Source organism: Podarcis muralis, chromosome 2 (genome assembly GCF_964188315.1).
Source record: "Podarcis muralis chromosome 2, rPodMur119.hap1.1, whole genome shotgun sequence".
Classification (NCBI taxonomy): domain Eukaryota; kingdom Metazoa; phylum Chordata; class Lepidosauria; order Squamata; family Lacertidae; genus Podarcis; species Podarcis muralis.
In genome coordinates, this window is record NC_135656.1 from 80,223,547 (window position 1) to 80,245,302 (window position 21,756).

Sequence of the window (21,756 nt, forward strand, 5' to 3'; positions counted from 1 at the left end):
ACTACATTTTCCATGCATGTTAGCATTTTAAAATCATAAATCCAAACACATGATACAACAGTTGTATGACATCCACAGGACTTAAGGCTATATAATGTGCTAATTATCAAGCTGCCAATTAAATATTGCTTCCTAATCCAAACCCCTTTGGGAACAGCACTCTCGTTAACAATTTCTTAAAACACATGCAAATGCTTTTTTAAAAAAACAGGAGTAAAGGTTAGTGCTCATCCCTTGTTAAGTACTTGCACGCTAGGAATTAAAATAATTAGATTTAAGTCACGACTCAAAAACATGTATTAGTAAATATTTACACATGGCTGTTAATCAGTAAACCTTACATGCTTGCTTAAAAGGCTTTCATTCCTTAAATCTTATAAATGTTATATACTTAACCATCTCTCTATAGAACTGCTGTTCTGAGGGTAAAGTTTTTAAATAAACCTATTGATGAACATGTAGAAGAAGAAAAATTAAACAGGGAATGAAAACAAACATTTAAAAAAATTAAAACAACCAATTAAAAACATTTTATCACAACAATTCTCAGTTCCAACAAAGAATCTTGAGGCACCTTAAATGCTAGCTAATTTATTACAGCATATGTTGTAGTGGACAAGAGTCCATTTTATCAGACAAGACTTCTTACTGTTTTGCTGCAGGAGACTAACACAGCTACCCCTCTGGGCACTCAGATATAGATACAGATATAAATATACAGATATAGAAATATAGATATGTAGATATATTTGTGGTAGGGGACTTCAATAATTGTTAGCATTTTAAAAACATTTTAAAGCAGGTTTAAAATTATATTAATAAAATATAAAAACTGAAAATTGAGCTACCCATCCACTGGAAGGGGAGGCGTCAAATGTGCTTAGGATTGCAACCTTGGTTACCAGGAAGCAAGTCCGATTAAACTTGGCAAGATGGACAACACAGTTCTAGCTATGTCTACTCAAAAGTAAGTCTTACTGAATTCAACAGGGATTACTTGCAGGTATGTGGGAGTATGACAGCAGCTTTAGGATTAGATTGCAAAATACCGATATTGCAAACACAGTAAGCAATAGTGTTCTGCAAGTACCACTAATTTTCATAAGACTTCTGCAAAAGGCTTCAAGCAGATTTCAAAATGAACTAAGGTGTTGCAGAAGACATAGTAGAGCACACCCTCTACCTTTCAGCTTCCATCAGTAACTGGAATTCAGTTTACAAGCCGAGCTACGCTCCAATATCTGAAATTCAACACGTTCCATGTAAAAAACAATTCCTGTTGAAACTAGAGATTTTCAACTATTTGCCAATGTGCAAAATAACTTGTTCCCTATACATTTGCAAACAGCACTCCCAATACGGACAACACGTTTGGGAAAAGGAATGCAAACACGGTGAATTCTATGGAAATACATTCATACGTAACTTCCTTCTTGCGATTTCTTAAAAATAAAATATTCCTCCGAAACTACAATAACCATTTGTTCTTTCCCCCTTTGAAGAAAAAAAAAGAAAATCAAACCTCTCTTCTTTCAATCGTCAAATTCTATTAGTTCTGGTCAAACTGCTTGGATTAACACAAAACAAACAGAGCTGCAATACAAAAGATGCCGACTCAGCGTGGACAGTTGATTAAGCAAAAACACACCAAGTGCCAGCGGGTGGGGTGGAATTATGCAAAGGCAAATATGCCCAAAAGGAGTAGAAAGGCGTAACAACGTGAAAGCATAAAACAACCCATTTCGGCTTTTACCAAGAAGAGACATTTGGAAACATGCACCACAATCTTGATGGAGGTTGTGAACCCATGTTAAGAAAGTCACTTATTCCAGAGGAAGCAGTAGTCAAGAGACTACCTTGAGCACTGAAAAGAACCTGCAAAAACCAATGTGATTGCTCAGGTTGAGCATGCAGGGCCAGCTGGGTAGGACAGCCAGCAGCCTACAGCCACCAATCACCAGGTCTGTGAACTCAGGGCTTGTGCTAAAGGCAGGGATGCTTCAGGAAGTTGCTATCACTATGCAACATGGCGCAGACGCCACCTAGCTCTATTTCTCCTTGTCATCTGAATCCTTGACCAGTGCCCAGATGCATGGGAGGCATCTAATGAAACCAGCGTGGCAACATAAGGAACTTACAGATGAGCTGAGATGTAAGAAGGGAATGAATAAGAAATGGGAAACCCCAAAGGAGTTACCAGCAGTTGCAGGGAAAAGGTCAGGTGGGCCAAATCTCAGACTTGCAAGAGAGGTTAAAAATAATAAAAAGGTCAGGAGTCAACAGCAAAAAAGGGTAATGTTATTCTAGGCTGCGTCAACAGAAGTACAGTGTTCCAGTCAAGGAAAGTAATAGTCCCACTCTATTCTATCTTGGTCAGACCACACCTGGACTCTTGTGTCCAGTTCTGGGCACCACACTTTAAGAAGGATGTTGACAAGCTGGAACATGTGCAAAGGAAGGCAACCAAGATGATCAAGGGTCTGGAAACCAAGTCTTATGAGGAACAGATTAAGGAGATGGGTATGTTTAACCTGGAGAAGAGGAGACTGAGAGGAGATATGATAGCCATCTTCAAATATCTAAAGAGCTGTCACACGGAAGATGGAGCAAGCTTGTTTTCTCCTGCTCTGAAGGATAGGATTTGAACCAATTAATTGAAGTTACAAAAAACAAAGAAAGAGAGACTCAGGAAGAACTTTGACAGTAAGAGCTATTTGACAGTGGAATGGTTTCCCTTGGGAGGTTGTGGGCTCTCCTTTGTTGGAGGATTTTAAGCAGAGGTTGGGTGGCCATCTGTCATGTATATATAGTTGGGATTTCTGCATTGCAGGGGGTTGGACTAGAAGACCCTTGGGATCACTTCCAACTCTATAATTCTATGAGGACCAGTAAGTAGATACTGAATCCAGACAAGAGGGAGGTCCTGTAGATTAGTAGATTGCTTTCTCTGGAATTAGGTAGACAGCCTGTTCCGGGTGCAGTCAGAGTCCCCTTGAAAAGGCAGTTACATAGTCTGAGCATGCACTCATTCATCATTGCCACTCAAGGAAGATAAGTGTCTTCATGGACAAAGGCTGACTCCTTCTTCCAGCTCTGGATTGTTTGTCACCATCACCTACTTCTACCTCTGGCTCCTCCTACAACTGGCATGTTACCTGCCCCCTGGTGGCCATGAGACCCTTTTAAGACTCTACTAGATGGCTCAGTCTGGACACAATAGGGAAAGAGGACTAAAAGACTACCCAAGCGTCCCCAGGCACTTTTCTGTTAGTGCAAAGAAGTGGGTAGGGCATATCAACTGGAGACTTGCAGAGCCCCATAACATGATTCATCATGCATTTACTTCTGGCCATTTTCTGCTCCCAAGGAGTGGCAAGAATTGATATCCATCTATTCATTCTACATCTATTCATTCTAGTATCTGGCCCCAGGGATAACAAAGGAGGAATTAGATCTTGCCGAACTGAGTCCTGAGTCTCTGCTCCCTGCTATTTACTAAAGGAACTTTTCAAATAAATATTGATCCTGTATTTGGATGTACTGTACAATCACATTGTTCCCATCTCTTAATTTCCCAGTCACTAGGCTTTGCATCCTCACAGTCTCCTTCAGACAGAACTCCAACTGACCTCAAAAAATAAAACAGGAACCACCTTGATGTTGTAAAATAGTAAATATAGTTATTGCAACACCACACCGAGAATATGAAAGGCAACTTCCTTCTAAGGGTTCTGCTTTATGGTTAGGTACTTTCTTCCCCTGCCCCCAGAACCTTCTTCATTTTCCCCGTACTCATTCCATATACTTCCTCAGAAATGGTTTTGCCTTAACAAGTTTCTTTGTTACAAGAGATGTAGCAATTTGTGACAGAGTCACATTTTAACGTGCATAAAAATTAGCATAGGCTTTGAAAGCACAGAAGAGCTGTGACCAAGGCTGAGGAATGCTATTTGCCCTCAACTAGAGGCACACTCAAAATCTGGTGAATCCAAACTGCCTCTCTATCCATTTGCAAGCTCTTAAGTTGATTGCTAAGGAATGCATGATATATATTTGGGAAGTCTGAAGCTGAATTAAAAAGAAATAGAGATTGCAGAATGAGGCTGCATTGGCTGCTCTGGAGAGGCATGGCATTGACAGAATCAATTTGCTGCTCTGGATCCAGATTTGCTGCTCGAAGCTCAGCTGGCAATGGTGGCTAGTTATAAATGGTTTTTGCGTGCCCAGGCAAAGTCCCCACCCCACCCCTCTGGGAACCAGACCTCAGGATCAAGCAGGAGACACGACAACATCCTTAGGGATTAAAATGGCCACAACTTTATTGAATTTCACATGTAGGAAGCCTTGGCACAGGCACTGGGTGTGTATCCCTCTCAGCCCCCCTGCTGGGGGTCTGAGGCAAGTCACTGTCGAACGGGAATATGGGGCCACTGCAAAATGTGTGTTTATGCAACTGGCTCTCTCCCACGTCGCTGGGGGGAGTTCTATGGCCCACTTGTTGTGCCCTTGTGGACAAAGACTCCCCTCAAGACCCCTTTAACAGGGTACCCTGGTGTCGCTGCCGCAAAAGGGATGTCGCCACTTTACCCTCTTTCAGTTGTTAAGACTAAAGGATTCCGCCCAATGCCTAAAATCGCCAAAGTTGTGACAATTGCTATGGGGTAGACAAAACCTGTAGAGCAGGGGAAATTCTTTCCCAGCTGTGAGAAAACAGCAGCCATTGTACAACCATATCAACGCCAGAGAACCCAAAAGGAGAACAGTTAGCCTGTAAGAAAAAACAAGATTAGAGGTCAGCTCTGGCCCCTTTTTATACTTCTGGAGCGGACCAGAGTGAAGCCTGCTCCAACTCAGTCTGCTGCTCTTGCCCCACCCCCAGTCTGGCGCGGATAGGCCGGAATTTGAATCTGGGTTTGGTGGGAACCCATCAGGCACTGCGGCAGCCAGGAGGGCAGAGCAACTGCCCGCGGAACAGCATGGCTTCAGGAGGATGGTGAAGCCGCACACCGAGTCACTAACACCACCCACAACCAATATAAAGTAATTTTGAGCTCCATCTGGGAGAATAAGGTTTTTGCCGCCTTCTACATGACTTGGTGAACTTTAGGATCAAACAGAACACGCTCCTTTCAAGGCAAATCAGCACGATGATTAGAACTAATATCAGTTTTAAAATACACGTGCATTTAAATTCTTGCTGTTGTTACTTCTCTTACAAAGGGACTCGTTATAAGGCTGTTCACTGTTTGTTCCGAACTCCTCTTATACTGTGAGCTACCCTGAACACAGCTACAGAGAAAGCATCTAGTAAGAGTTAGGCTATGAAAAAGGAGAACTATCCTGCGAGCACAATAGAGCACCCATGAAGATGCTACACCTGAAGTCACATGTGCACTTTCATTTCCCCCAGCTTTTCTGCCTTAATGGTGCACCAAGGCATCTGCCATACCTATGGTGTGTCAATTCAGACAATCGTGGAATTACATCTAGTACAAGCAAACTCACTTCATATCATGTTCCCGGTTGTAATTTTCAGTTCCATTACAAATCATGGTTTCTCAGGTCTGATGTCACATTGAACCAACGTTAAGGTTGAACTATGGTGCAATTGTTTTAATTCATTCAAATTCAAAATGGGTCCATCACTTTTCTTTTGTTGCAACTTTGTGGCCCAACACAAGGTGGAAGGGTTTACATTTAATATATATATGTATGTATTATGATCCCTAGTCCTTCAGATGGACCTCAGAACAGAATGTGTGGTTGTCAGAATTTAGCATTACATTTAAATGAGATTCAGTGCAGGAATGCCTCCAACGATGGCATTTTCATGCACCTTACAAAATTCAGTGAGATCACTACAGAAAAAAGGAATTTAAAACGTGGGCAGATGTTTCAACCTTACAGAAAACTTTTGCTTCTAAAAATTAAATTTTAAAATGTAACAACGTGAACCGTAAATAATATGGCACATACAATCAACAGAAAATAAAAAAATACAATCCTCAGCTGAAACAAATTAAATATATTGTAAAGAGATTTTAGAAAATCAGTGTTTGTCAATGGAACATTAAATAAACCTGTTTGATGTGGGGAAATAGCTTGATTTTCACATCAAAAGACAATGAATTTTTCCCATCGCAGAGTACAAGCAAAACTAGACTAACTCTGGAATCTGCAGACAGAGCCTAAAATAACCTCTATTCTAAAGCCTGAATAAACTGCCCATATGAGACTTCAGGCATTTGAAAAATAATCCCACTTTGGCGAACTTGAAATTTTGCCGATAATTAGTTACGACCGTTGGGTACAAAAGAAAGAATTTGGCCGAAAGCATAAATTGTTTTTCTTCCAACTGTGTGTCAAGAGAGCATTCCTGAGTTCCCTTTCTGTCATATCATACGCATGAAGAACCTTATATCCCAATTAATCTGTGTCAAAAATACACTGTCAATATTATACTCTCACGCTATCTGGACACTCTGATTTTAGCTGCCCACTTTAGCTGCACATGATTAAAGCAGACAGCATTATGGTAGAAGGGCTGATTCTGCACGCTATCCACACTGAGCCAAACATTTGGACACACACACTACATGCATAAACAAACTGTATGAGTATAATCAGAAAAGCCCCTATACAGTATTTAAGAGCAATTAACTCCGTTCTCTTTCTAAAAAATAAGCTTTTGAACCAATCTATATGATGTAAAAAGGGTTGTTATGCAATGAGCTCTTTATCAAAACATATAAAACACAAAAATATTTCATCAACACAAACATCCAGTGTTCAATGTTTTATCATTCTTATTCATTTTTCACAGCCACAGGTGAGGTAATAATTTTCACACGAAAGTGTATTTGCAGATAACTGCTGCATATATAGTTCTGATCTGTATCTTCCAGGGACAATTATTACATCCAACACAATCCTAACATTGGTCTATTCAAAAGTTGCCCCATTGAGTTTAATGGGACTTACTCCCAGATAAATGTGTATAGGGCTGCAGGGAACAGATGAAAATGGGTTTGTTCAGCTCCTTGGAACTTACACAAATCCCAAATTCAATCCAGCTACAGATGAAGCAAATAAGCTATCTAATTCTATTTGCACCTTCGTTATACCTGCAGCCTTCTAAAGTGATTTGTAATGGCTACATCTTCTATCCAAAGAAAATCCTCCATTAAATTGTATGGCTGTTGAAAGCTTTAGGTTGCCAAACCAGGTTTGCTTATTACATGAGTTGTGAAACATAACTGACACCTAAAGATTGCTTTAAACCTGCATTTCAAAACCTAGTGGAAGCTCTGAACCCATTTTGCAACTCAAAATTCAGGGTTTCCCAGTAAGAACAAAGATCTTCAGCTCTATATTTTATTTATCATTACTGCTTTTTAAGAAAAGGGGAAAAACAGGTAGTATGCAAATAGGTATGTTTAAGATATCACTAGCCCATTTGGGCAAAGCTGTGAAATTAATTATTGCTCCAAGAGAAACACCCTATTGAACTCAAATACAATGTTTAGGTAACAGTGTACGCACATTGTGGCTTGATGACCGATGCATAAGTCAATGGATTTCAACAGTCAGATCTCTGCAGAAATCCCCTGAACTGCACACACATGCAACAGTAAGAGGCAAGATTTGGACCAAATTTCATCCAGAGGCACAGAAGTCCACACAAACAGGGGGTAGTGTCAAGGCTGTTTGACACATTAGTAGCCTTGCTCTAGAATCATTTGTAGCAGGACCAGGGAAGGAAAGCACAGCTATCTTCTTGGGCTGCACAGTACTAAAGAGACACTTAAGTAGGGGCTACCTTCTGCTAACTAGGATTATTAAGAGTGAAGGGACGAGACGAGAACTTATCCATCTTATGGGGTGAAATGCCAATAAAGGTACGATCTGCTTAAGGAGACAGCAAGTGCATTTTCCTACCTTCAGGCAGTTGGATAATGCTTTGATATGTTGTGGGTGCGAGCAAAAAATAGATGTTAAGAGAGTTGACCCCACCTTGCTCAGAAAATGGTAAGGGTCTGTTCTTAGGAGGATAGCCAGTACCCAAGTAAGATCTACCCTGGGATAAAGGTGTCATGGGACATTTACAGAAGGCACCAACAGAGCAACTTTCCACCCCAATCCCACACTGTGGGTGGGAAACCTGGGGCAAGATCAAAGGCGGGCAGCCAGCGCTGAATATGTCAGGCAGACTGCCGCCATCCCTCCGTGAGTTCATTTCAGCCAGCGCTCAGCTCTGGAGAAACAGGTCTGCACTCCGGAAGCGGCGTGTATGACAGGGGAAAGGCATGCAAACGGTGCTCGGGTCAACCTTTAGCATCTCCACTGTAGGGCTGGGAGAACCTCTCTGCCTGGAAACCCCGAGTGCCGACTGCCAGTCCGAGTCGCGCAACACTAAGCTACGACCAAAGGTGAGGCAGTTTTCCTTCGTCGTGCTAAGCAAGACAGGCTGCCTTGATCCCTCATCTGCGAGATCCGGGGCCTTCCAAGAGAGAAGGCGTGACTGGCCGCCGGCAGGCGTGTGAGCCCCGGCACTTCTGCCTGAGTCGAGCCCGGCTCCCTGCCTCCCTCCCTCCCTCTCCGCCTTGGCTCACCCGGAGCCAGCCGCGGTGGTGGCCTTGATGGAGTTGATGCGCAGCCGATTGGCCGTGTCCTTCAGGGCCTGCAGCGTCTGCTGGTCGGGCTTGTGATAATCCTCCATGGCGAAGCAGGAACGTGGCCGGCGGCGGGCTCGGGTTGCAGGCGGCGGCGGCGGCGGCAGGAGCTGGAGCGTGTGGCGCTGGACAGGCCCGGGCTCGGCGACTGAGGCAGGAGAGGCGGAGCTGCTCGGCCGGGCGAGGAGGGGCCAGGCGCCGGGGCCACCTCTGCCAGCGGCGCGCGGGCGGAGTCCTGCCTGCCTGCCTGGCCGAAAAGCCCCCGCCTACCCAGCAGCGCGCTGCCTGCGGACTGAGCTCTCCCGCCCGCCTGCGAAGGCCAGCCGCTCCCCTCCCGAGGAAGAGAGGCGCGGCTGAGGCGCAGAAAGGAGCCGCGTCCTCTTCCCTCTCGCTCCGCGCGCAACGGGAGCAGGGCGCGGCCGAGCGCCATTTGCGCAGCGGCGAAGTGGAAAAGCCCAGGGTGCAACTCAGCCCGCGTAGGGCGCAGGGCTTGCTTTCTATCCGGCCCTCCAGGTGCTGTTGGACTCCGGCTCCCATCACCCGCAGCCAGCACGGCCAGTGGTGAGGGATGCTGGGAATGGGAGTCCAAGAACACCTGGAGGGCCCGCAGGTTTCCCCCAGCCCCGCGTTGTAATGGCATTCTGTGCTTGCGATGTTGCTTGGCTTTAAAGCGGAGCAAACTGGTCGGTTTTGGGGGGGGGGGGGGACGCTCAAAAATTGAGAGACACTCTGTGCTATTTTTCTTGAAAAAGAGGCGCTGGAAGTCACCAGGAACGCCTCCCAAGTTCTTTTAGAATGGCAATGAGGCCCACCTGAGACGAGTTCCGAGTGAAAAAAGCGCTGGGAATAATGTTCTGCACCCCCTCCATTGAAGACTTTAGGTGTAAAATGAACCATATTTCTTAAATAGATTAGCCTCCACTGTGCCTCAGTTTTCCCAATGGAAACACTGGGTGAGCGCCTGGAAACCCCTGGAATCCTGCTTGAGGGTTCCAAAGCTGGGAGAAGTCGCTGAGAAGGCCCTCTCTTGTGTCCCTACCAAGCGTGCCTGTGAGGGTGGCAGGACTGAGAAAAGGGCCTCCTCTGAAGATCTCAGAACATGGGCAGGTTCATAAGAAGGAATATGGTCTTTCAGATAGCTTGGACCCAGAGAGCATTATAACTAGCACTTTGACTTATGCCATGAAACAGACCAGTGGAGCTGTTAATGCTGCCTATAACCAGACCCGGTCAACAATCTGGCTGCAGCTCTTTGGACCAGTTGACGTTTCTGAGCACTTTTCAAAGGCAGCCCCATGTAAAGCGTGTTATAGTGATCCAAATGGGATGTAACCAAGGTGCATGTGTCACTGTGGCCAAATACATCTCAAGGAACGAATGCAGCTGGAGCACTAGCCTTAACTGTGCAAATGCACTCCTAGCCACTGTAGAGACGTGGGCATCCACGCTCAAGGCTGAGTCCAGGAGTATCACGTAGGGGTTGTTCAGGGGCCCCGTGCACATAAGTGGAATTGCATAAAGTGGAGAGCACCCTCTATATGCCTATTTCCCCCTGCTCTTCAGCTCTATCTTCTGCTCTCTCTCCACTCCAGACCAAAATAAGAGTTTGGAGTTGAAGCTCTGGGGCTGGCTGGATGCCGCGTGGAAAAGCGCCAGCTGCTGTGCTACCCCGTGCATCAGCTTGTTCGGTGGGGAGGCTAAGTGGCCTAAACAAAGCCTCACTGAGCCTCTGGTCTCTTTGGGACTTCCTCTGCCCTCACTGACATCCTCTTTAGGCTCCAGGGAGGGTATGGTTCTATTTACTTACCGTATTGGCCTGAATATAACCCTCTTTCCCCCCAAATTCTGACCATGAAAAGTTAAAGTGTGGCTTATATTCCTGACCTTACGGTATGCAGCCAGGAGCGCAGGGCAAACGGCGCCAAGAGTGCGGTAAAGCAGTGCCCGCCTCACCCGTAGTCCCCGTCCTCTCCCCCCAAGGTCAGGAAGGGAGAGTGAGGAAGGGGAAAGGCTGCCAGCAATGCAGCACAGCTCCCCCCCCCCCCCCCAGTATGCAGCCAGGAGCAGCAAGGAATGGAGCAGCTTATATTTGGGCATTTTTCCTTCCCGCCCCCTCCAATTTTAAAGGTGTGGCTTATATTCAGGCCAATATGGTATTTCTCAGCGCTGTGCATATGTGCGGTCATGTACAAGTATAACACACGTAAGTAGGGGGATGCTTGTATTCAGGTTACATCTTCATCAACTTGAATGAAACAGTTAATTTCAGAAGACATCCTGGCTTTTTAAAGATGCTAAGCCTGTCAGGTGAATGTCTTATACCATCTCCAATGATGTTTTCTCCTTAGCTTCTTCCCCCAATTTCATAATTGTATATTCCCTGGATAAATGTGGCATCAGATATTAGTATAGCATATGTTAAAGATTTATATTAAAGTGTTAAAGCAAACGAAAAGGAACACAGATGCAAGAATCTAGGGTTGCATTCAATGTTAGTCCACATACAGTACCTCCATTGAAGTTAATGGGCACGACTAACTCAGATCCATTAATTTCAATGGGTCTACTCAATGTTAGTTGGCTACAATCCCAAGAGTCACATTTTTGTGTTAATGTACAGCTACGTCTGGTTTTTGAAGACGGTACCCAATTATCAAACCTTCATAAAAGCTTTCAACAGCTCTCCTAAGCTGGATTCCCTTTTCAAAAGGTGAACTGCCACCAAGAAGATATCAGGACAGACCAGAACATTTGTCTTTGAAGTTTTATTACAAAAATATATCTGCAAACATACAAAATTTTCAATGAAAAATGCTTATTCTTAAACATTTATGCAATAACTTAATATTTGCCAGTATAATAAGATGGCACAAATTACATACCCATATACTGAAATGTTAATGAAGCATTATGGTGACAGTTTTAAAAGTTGCTCAAATGGTAATGGGCACAATCCAGGCCACCACAGGTGCAGCGCCAATATGTAGAGGATTCCAACAAGTTCAATATATATCAGCTCCCAATACCCCCACCTTATATATGTGCGTAGAAGGATGAATAACTTCAACCAAGCAGTCAAGGACTACAAATATGAATGAGACGGGCGTACAAAAGTTCCGTTCCTCTTCCTATCGGTCTCTTGTACTTCCTATGTGCCCACCAAAAATGGGGAAACAGGGCTCTATTGATCCTCTGGGAATCATTCAGGTGTGAATGCTGTGCCTGTGGAACAGGACCGTGCCCATTTTTTTCCTATAGTAATCACTTAAAATCCAAAAGATCGGAAGCACCTCAAACTCTTGATATGCATGCGAGTGCAAATTAAAGCGCTAAACCCAAACACTGAGTGTAGTGTGCATTTTTAACAGAGAACCACCATGTGCCCACAATGTTAAATTGGTACAAAAACAAACCACAGGGGGAATATTATTGCAAATGTTTCCCACTTAAAGTGAAGATATTGCACCTTTAACATGTTCACGAAAGATGTCCAAAACTGAGGTGAAATATATATTGCACACATTCCTCTTTTTAAAGATATGCTCAAGAAGCAACTCATGTAAGCCAACAAGAGGTGGCTGGGTTTTTGTGTCAGACCACTCCACATTAAATATATTTCCTGGAAAGTTCCACACTAATTATACCCGTGCCTAAACATGGCATTGGTGGAATGCCCTAAATCCAAGCAAAAGAGAACTACCGGGGGGGGGGGGATACCATTTAGTATGCCTAAAACATGATTATACTCTCTGGCTTAGATCCAAAGTTCCAGAGAGTGAAATGTCACTCTCAGAAGATGGAAATGTGGAAGCGGTTTCCACCAACTCTTCCTTTCTACCAAAACTACTCTGGAGGGCTGAGGAACCTTCCAGAAAACTGAAGCAGCATGGGGGGCAGGCAATGAGGAAGTGGGGATCTGCAAGATCACCTTCCCCCTTTCCTTCAGCAACATTTGTCTCTTCCACAGAATGAGCTTTTCTGTTCATTGAAGAAACGTTGAATCCAACCCCATGTCAGAATAAGACATGCTTTTACTTGTCATACTGTCATATTGTGCCTTAGCTCTTAGGAGACTGTTTACATTTTGCCGGGTGTGTCACAAATACAGAGTTGCTAGGCACATTTTTAACAAAACATTGTTAATGCAACAGAACAAAACAGCAATGAGTTCTTATTGAGTAAGCTGCTTGTTTTAAAGCCACTTTTGGATGGACAAATATTAAGCAATTTTTAATAAAATGCTGCATATAGGCAACGAAAAAATACATGCTTAAGATACTGAATATTGATTTCAGGACAGTCTAAAATCATACATTTGCTTGTGGGAAATAATACCTTGCTAAAATATAAGCTTGAAAAGAATGGCCCAAGTCGGTTAGCTATGTACTTGTTACTGTTGCATGCAGGTAAGAATAAAATGTTTCATTATAACTCTAAACTTCTACAAGAGATTAAAAGACCAAATTGCACTGAGAACAGACCTATTGTAATCATTCAACTTAACTTAATTCCATCAATTTCAATAGGTTTACTCTGAGTATGATTACTGTTGGATATGACCATATGTAATCAGGCTAAAGCTGTCCAGTAATTTCTGCATTTTGTAAGCATCTGTGATTTTTACCTTGCAGCAGAGTTTTGTTTTTCAAAGCAATTCTTAAAATGTTTTGTTTTGTTTCATTTGTTAACTTCTCATGCTACAATAAGCAATAAAAGCAGAATGCTGCTTTGTATTGCCTAGCTTGTCTGTGACCTCCCAGCTTGAGCCTGCTACATACACAAATGTTGTTAACGACGTGTGTAAGATCCTAGGTTAATGCAAATCTACTGACAAAAAAAAAAAAAAAAGATTTAACTTTCTTCTAGCTAAGGGAATTCTCTTTGGAAGCAGAGAACTATTTATTGATGCTGCACATACTTCTATCAGTTGAGAACTCTGACCTGCCAAGCTACCAGATGAGGTTTCTAGGGAATTATAATGCAAAATAGTAAACAGGAGGACGAAGTGTACTGGGACAAATATTCTTTGAAACAGTGATGCTGTCTGAAGCAAAACTCTCTCTCACTAACCCCTTGAAGTCACAAAACCGTAATGGTACATTCAATATAAGGGAACCCTTTATAGCAGGGGTAGCCAACGTGTCCCCCAGATGTTGGATTACTATTCCCCTCAGCCCTACCCAGTATGGTCAGTGGTCAGGGAGCTGCAGTTCAACATCTGGAGAGAACCACACTGGCTACTTCCATTTCATTTCCACAGATATTTGGATACAATGCTTACTTTGACCATTGTGACCAAGTTCAGCTCAATATCGTTATTCCTCCAATATTATGCTTATGGCTAAGAAGGTTTTCTTCTTTCCATACACAATAATTAAGGACTGTTCTTGAGCCTTTATTATCTACAAACACAGCATTATATAAATTTGGTTCAGGGGGTATGGTTAATACAGCCACTTAAAATAAACTGAAGAGTACTGCAGTGGCTTGATTCCTGCCCCGCCCCCCGGAAAAAGCTTCATACAGAATAATTCTGTTTAAATAAGCAAGCATGTTTTTCTTGGTGCACATACATGGGTGTGCTATCAAAGGTCCAGCATTTAAGTAGAGCTCTCATGTTTCCTTAAAAAAAAAAAAAAGGTCTAGAAAGCCTGAAAAGAAGCATTTGAGTTTTACCATTAAAGCCAAAACATTAGTCGAATATGCATATCACTACTAACATATTTCCCTGAATTCTGCACATATATCTGATATAAAATACTATGTTCGCAACTAGAAACACTGAGTTCAAAGGCCGAAGAGGTTCTCTCAAAAGGCATATTTTGCTAAACATAAAAACATCTACTTAAAATCACTCAAAATGAAGTACATATTTTGATTTTTTAAAATCCAACACGCTATATATCAAAACACTGATTTGTGGTGGAATCATAATTAAAGCTTGGTAGATGAATTACAGATAGTATCTGCACCTTGAAGGGATCATCGTTACATTTAAATTTTAAGAGCAACAGGTACATTCTAATTCAGGACCTTTTCCATTGCAAACTCTACCAAAAGAAGGGGGCCTTTATAAGATCCTGGCTGTGCTTTTTATCAAGCCCTACTCATTTCAGTGGCTTGCACAGGAAACTGATTGTAACACATAGATCCTCCATTCCAGCAATGTTCTGACAAATAAGCAGTGTGTGTTGATCGGTTAAAAGGATTACAAAATTACCTTTCACAATATAAAACAAAGACCTTCTACTAAAAAACAAAAACCACCCCATCCTTTAATATTAGTATTGCTTGAACATATTGAGATTTATGTTACACTAGAGTATTGCTAGCTACTATCACATGCCATAATGAAATAAATACAAGTCAAGGAGAGACCGATAGCAGCATATAAAACAACAAGGAGATCAGAGCAACTTCCTTTGGGAAGAAGTTTGATCTTTACAGTGGTAATGAAATCTTAACCTTCTATGAGAACTCACAAAAACCTGCAAATGGAGGGGAAATATGGGGAGAAGAGCAGACTGCATTTGTTGTTTATGTGCCCATTTTTAAACACCAAAAACGAAATTATACACACTTCTCTGGGTTCCTTCCCATCTATGCTACAAGCAAACCTCCAAAATTTGCATTAAGCCTGGAAAGGACAATAAGGTGACCACAATGATGTTCCATCCATTTCTGTTTAAAAATTATTTGCTTGAAAATAGTATCATTAACAAAATATAAGAACACTGCAAGTATTGTTAAAGGGGTATTTCATAATCCACCTTCATTTTGCCTTAGTAAAACATAGGGATGCATAAGCCAGCACTGCATATTAAGGGAGTCAGTTTGATGGTCAATACCATGCTGAGTCCATCCAGCTCTAAGGCTAAAAAACCCCCAGCATTTTTAAAATGCTTTCCACTGTTTCCTTCCAAACCCTAAAAGGATATTCTGAATTCCTTCCACGGCTCTTTAAATCAGAAGTTAGCTTCACAACTTGTTATCTTTACTCAACAGCCAAAGATGGCTTAGGCCACATTCACCCTAATTATTTAGATGTATGTACCAGATGAAGAAAAATCAAAACAGTTTTTCATATTACTCTAAACCCACTCAAAAATAATGTGCTGTTAAACATGAAGACCATTTTCCGTATACAGAAATAAAAGCCTGCTGGTGATTGGTCACAGTGAAACCTAGATCACTTCTGAGAACATTAGTTATCCATTTGACAAGGTCTCCTTACTTTAACAAAACTTAAAACTTCAACTAAAAACAACCTTTAAAAATATTAACAGTTTCACAGAAGAGGCATAATTGTTTCTGAAACAATTAGGTGGTAAGTTGAACTGTATTTACTTCAGTTATAGTTTGATGCTGTCCGTATTCTTGGTCAAGACTTGTAAATAAACTTCATGAAGTGTACTAAGAAAATTCGCATCGTTCTGAAGGAAAGAGAGGGGGAAACCATAATTAAACCAATGACAGAAATAATTCATTACTTTTTCCTACCCAATTCATTATTCTACACCTATTAACAAAACCTGTAAGTTTAGGAGTTGGGTAGGAGGCATGAAGGAGGAAGTTTAATAAAGCTATACAGTGGTACCTCGGGTTACATACGCTTCAGGTCACATATGCTTCAGGTTACAGACTCCGCTAACCCAGAAATAGTACCTTGGGTTAAGAACTTTGCTTCAGGATGAGAACAGAAATCATGCTCCGGTGGTGCGGTGGCAGCAGGAGGCCCCATTAGCTAAAGTGGTGCTTCAGGTTAAGAACAGTTTCAGGTTAAGAACGGACCTCCGGAACGAATTAAGTACTTAACCCAAGGTAGCACTGTACTATCAATGATATATAGCTCAGAAATATCACTGAGCATATACAGTGGTATCTCTGTCCTGACTTTATGGGATAAATGTAACTGCCCAATTCAGTGCTCAAGGCTATTCCAGTGTAACTTGGTAACACTATCAAAATTCATTTGGGCTGTTTAGATTGTTTTCAACCTGAGGAAGCAGTATGGATTTTAAAATGAATTCTTTCTACATTAAAGCCGGATCAATCTTATTTACAAGGGTACACTACTTGAAACCTTTTAGAAGGGTGCTTGCAAAGCAACTAAGATAAGAAAAGGTAAAGTGAATGCGGAAGTACAGAGAAACAAAGAGAAGTGACGAAAACTAGTGACAGGGGAGTATTATGAACTAACAAATCCATGTTAAGTCTCAAAGTGAAAGCTAATGAGGGAAACCTGCACAAGTGAATGCAACTGTACAAGAAGAATCTGAATTAGTACAGCAAGCACACTCTTAAAGACAAGAAGGCTCATTTGTTTTGGATGATAACTAAGAACCAGACAGGAATGAAATAAAAAGTCAGCATCTGCATATGTAGGATTTAACCTGCCTTGAGGTTTGGATCACTATACATTTCCATTTAGTCTCTTCCTGCATTTTGGGTATAGCCTGGGTTGAGTTAGGCAGGGCATTTTCACTACCTGACCTCCGTGGACCAGCTGAGCTGGCATCATCATCATTGCCCAGGCCTCTGCAAATCTACCTATACGCATGGCCTGGGACTTTCAGTGTTCCCATCATGTGAATTTGCATCTCAAATTAAACATTATCATCAACAAACATCCTGTCAGTTATTTCTGGTTCTTCATTGAAAAAAGATACCTTTGTGTACTAGGTGGGCAATTCTAAGCCAATAAATTCATGAAAATTAGCCAAACATAAAAGATGTGACCATTCGGTATTTTATGGCCTTATACTAATGGGAATGTGAACCTAAAGTGCCATTTATAAGGGTGAGGGCCTTTTGTAATGCCCCAACAGAGGAATCACCTCCCAGGAAAGGCTCGCCTCTCACCTATTTTAATATCTTTCCATAGTAAAAAAATCCTCTCTTATTCTCTTAAGAATCAGCTATATTAATTCATTTATATCTAACTTGGAACATGGTTTTAGTGAGGATGTGTAGTGGCTCTCCATTATTGTTTTATTACTTGACTTTTAGCCTCTGCTCCAGCTGTTTTGTTTTACAGGGATTCCGTGCTGTCATTTGACTGGTGTTTTATTTGGACTGGTGTTTTAAATTGTTTTATTCATTCATCACTTCAAGAACTCTAGTTATAATAAATGTAACAATCAAATGAGCTTTGCATTTTGGATCCACATATAGCTTATCATTGTAGCACTATTTTTTTATACTCCTCCACTGAAGGGAAGCGGAGTTTAATAATAATATTATCAACCGTTAACCAGGCCGGACATACACAAAGCAGAGGGCAGACGAAAGGTCAGAAACAGCATTTGTGAAGGTTTAAGACAACACAAAGCACATTCTCAAGATCACTGAAAGTGCGGCATGATTTTAATTGCAAAGTAAAATTGCTGACAGTTGACCTCTGTTCAAAGGGGCTCTTCTCCCCTCCCTTCGCAGTCAGCAAGTTTCTTTGTTTCACTTGCGGTTCAGACAGGGGAAAAGAAATAGCAGGTTGTGCAGAAAAAAAACTACAAAGAAACAAAACAGAGGCCACAAAGCTGATTATGTGACCCGAGTACGGGCCCATTTTATTCCTAACAATTCTATTACCAAAACACTAATTTCTGTGTCCTGTTATTTTTAGATCTGCACTCTGTATGCAAGACTTACTGATATCAGTAGAGAACGAACTAGAGAGCCCTGATGTAGCACAAAGGTTTGTGACCCTGGTGATGACAAAAAGGGCAAAACAATCCTCTTAATGTAAGCCTGTCCTAGGTGCAAGATCTCTCTTTGTGATTCACTGGATTTATTGGCACACTTACAAAGCAGCCTTGCAGCTGAAGCCGATACATAACTAAAAAAAACAATTTTTCAAGTCAGGCAGTGTGCTTTTGCTGACTAAATACGAGCGTCAATGAATTCTCAAATATTTCATAACAGAATAAACTGGGAATGGCAAAGCCATTCGGAACCTCTAATGAACAAACTCCTGTGGGAAAGCAGGTTAATTTGTGATCTCCAACTACACCTTTGTAACCTATTTTGCTAAAGGTTTTCATGTATAAAGTCAAACATCTTCCATCTTTATTTTTCCCATCCTTCTGAACTTACAGATTAGATTCACTCAAAAGAAGTGAACTAAGGGAAGGTTGAGCAGTTCTTTAAAATGCAGACAGCACTTATTTCTTCCTCTGATTGTGAACAATTTGGACAGTTCAAAAATCAGAACCCTCTACATGCCCAACACATTTCAGGTGCCATGGCCACAGCAGACTTTTAAAACAAAATTTGCAACTTGGGAGGTCCTGATTATCCACTTTTCCCCTTCAGCAGTTATCATTTGGCTTAGAAATATGAACGCCAAATATTTCTGAATCAGTCCTGAAGCGTATACCTCTTGCCTCAAAATCCTTAGATAGAGAGTTATAGTCATACCTCCTTTTGCGTCCGGGATCCGTTCCAGAGCCCTGGATGTTCAACAAAAGAGACCTTCAACAAAGCGCACATGTGCAGAAGCGTGATTTAGTGCTTCTGCGCATGCGCCAAACCCAGAAGTAACCCGTTCTGGTACTTATGGGTTTGCCATGGATGTTCAACGAAATGGACCCTAAATGGGGAGGACTCAAAACGAGTGTACTTGGAGAGTTGTCCTTGGTAGATGACACTTACGTTAGCATACTTAATAATAAATTGTGTTATTTAACTGAATTAACAATTCTCATGTTTTTAAGCTTATCAATATCATTACCACTTAAAATACTGGTAACAGTTCTCTAGTTGCTGCATTTATTGCTAAATGATCTAACACACCTATCGGTGTTATTCCTCCTAACCTTCTTTATGGTGCCCACTGATAATCAGCACTTTATTCTGAATCAAGAGCCCAAATGAGTCACTGACTGTACCTTTATTAGATATATTAAGGTTTCTTGAAGCTGAGATCTAGTAAGAACTGTCGGAGGTAATGTTGGAACATCTACTGCGCCAAGAGTGAGAGGAGAAGAGGAACCAACTTTGTTTTCGATGTCGGAGGACTTCATAGCTGACTGTTGGAACACACTAGGTGACAAGAGGACTGAAGGTGCCATTGTGGTTGTAGCTGCAGCAAACTGTGGGGAAGCAACCTGCAAAAACAAGAAATCAAATGAGATGGGGGTGATTTTTTTCCTCATTTTTAAAGAACTATCTAGATATATTAAAGCCTCTTCTGACATTACCTTTCTGGTACTGTTTGAAGTCCCAGTTAAAATAGCAGGAACCAGTGATGTAGCTCCTTGGCACACCGGCAAAAGAAGTGGCTGCTTCACTGGCTCTTATGTGACCTGGGTGCTTCCAACATTACACAAGCTGCAGGGACTTGCAGGCAGAAATGAAACGGCTTAAGTTGAAAGGGCCTCACAAAAGCCATGGATGCTAACAGTAACCACTGTGACCAACCTGGATCACAACGTTGAGTAAATAATTAATAAACCCAAATTTTTATTCTGGCATACTGATGTGGTAGCTCAAAGAGAACTCTGTAGCAATTTACATTAATATGGATAGCAATACAATTGTTGATGCCTTCTTGGACTATTTGTACCAGCATATAAACTTGATCTTATAAAGAAATGAGAGATTACTAAGATGTGCTCTGGAAAAATTGGGCACTTTTATAGAGAGCAGCCAATTGCATTATTGTTTTATGAGCTACAAGGGAAAGGATTGTTGGCTAGGCATATTTCAATTCTTGCAAGACCTGGAGGTCTCCAGAAGGAGTATACTAGTAAAGGAGAACTAAAAGGTAAAGGGACCCCTGACCATTAGGTCCAGTCGTGGCCGACTCTGGGGTTGAGGCTCATCTCACTTTATTGGCCGAGGGAGCCGGCATACAGCTTCCGGGTCATGTGGCCAGCATGACTAAGCCACTTCTGGCGAACCAGAGCAGCGCACGGAAACGCCATTTACCTTCCCGCCGGAGCGGTACCTATTTATCTACTTGCACTTTGAGGTGCTTTCAAACTGCTAGGTTGGCAGGAGCAGGGACCGAGCAATGGGAGCTCACCCCGTCATGGGGATTCAAACCGGCGACCTTCTGATCGGCTAGTCCTAGGCTCTGTGGTTTAACTCACAGCGCCACCCGCGTCCCCTAAAGGAGAACTAGGTCATCCTAATTAATGCATAGGGATCAGGATTCAAGACACATTGGGTTGTCAGCCTGGATGGAACCAGGTTTTGTTGAGAATTGGCCTTTGCACAAATCCAGACAGGGAAAGACACTCTGGTGATGCAAGGATTTAAATACATACTTGGCTTGCCTTTGACAAAGCTTTGGGGTGTGAAAATGTTTCAAGCTCCTTGCTTTGCTGTGCAACCTACAATTTTAAAGAAAGAAATACGTAGTATCTGAACAACCCAGCATTCTTCTTAAATTTCCCCCTTTAAAAAATGCATACACATACACATGCTATTGCTTCATTTGTTAAATAAGATACCTAAGGTAACCTATTATAAGAGTTCGTAACCAAAATTGTCAGTTACGTACTGTACTACTCCTCACTGCATGCTTGCTTGGAAAGGTGAGACTTGGTCTTCCTGATTCAAGCACAGTTCTCTGACCATCTAGTCTCTACTGACATAATCAACAAATAATCAGCACAATTTCATCTGTACTGGACCAAAGTGTTCTGATCAATACATCACTTTTAAAGAAAAACACGGAAAACCCAACATTGTTAAAAAATAACTAACTGGCTAGCCAGAACAGCGTTATAAAGCACCCTTTACAAGACTAGTATCCAATACAAATGTCCAATTCACCCGCTGGCAAGAAAGAGAAATTGTGTTGGCACTTTCAGACTCAAATAACATAGTGTAATAACATGAGAACCGCTGCTAACAGCACTAACCTACCAATGGTTTTACAATCAACCTTATTGCTAAAGCAATCTACATATATTAATTTACTAGGAGCCGCAACCCCTGCTCATTTTGCTCGCCCGAGCCGTGCACCTCTGTCCTCCCCACAGCTCGCCTAGGCAGCAGCTCAGGCAAGCCACAGAGGAACAGGCAGGACAAGCTGGGGCAGCTCCCCAGCAATTGCCCTGCTCTGCTGCCACTTCCC

General features: G+C 42.1%; 2 protein-coding genes across 4 annotated transcripts in view; both read right to left on the reverse strand.

Annotated features, from left to right (window-relative positions):
* The window catches only part of TKT (transketolase), a 33,982-nt gene extending 25,107 nt beyond the window's left edge, over positions 1-8,875 (reverse strand). The window contains exon 1 of the mRNA XM_028719025.2: positions 8,613-8,875. Within this exon, the coding sequence (XP_028574858.1) occupies positions 8,613-8,719 (107 nt within the window). The 5' untranslated portion in view covers positions 8,720-8,875. The remainder of the gene's footprint in view (positions 1-8,612) is intronic.
* A 2,547-nt stretch (positions 8,876-11,422) lies between these two features.
* DCP1A (decapping mRNA 1A) overlaps positions 11,423-21,756 on the reverse strand; it is a 36,281-nt gene continuing 25,947 nt past the window's right edge. The window contains exons 8-10 of one of the 3 annotated variants that reach the window (XM_028719029.2): positions 20,951-21,007; positions 19,559-19,777; positions 11,423-16,105 (exon numbers count right to left, since the gene is read on the reverse strand). In XM_028719029.2, the coding sequence (XP_028574862.2) occupies positions 16,025-16,105; positions 19,559-19,777; positions 20,951-21,007 (357 nt within the window). In that variant the 3' untranslated portion in view covers positions 11,423-16,024. Of the gene's footprint in view, positions 16,106-19,558; positions 19,778-20,941; positions 21,008-21,756 lie in introns of all 3 variants that reach the window. The other 2 variants (XM_028719027.2, XM_028719030.2) reach the window with 2 other exon arrangements.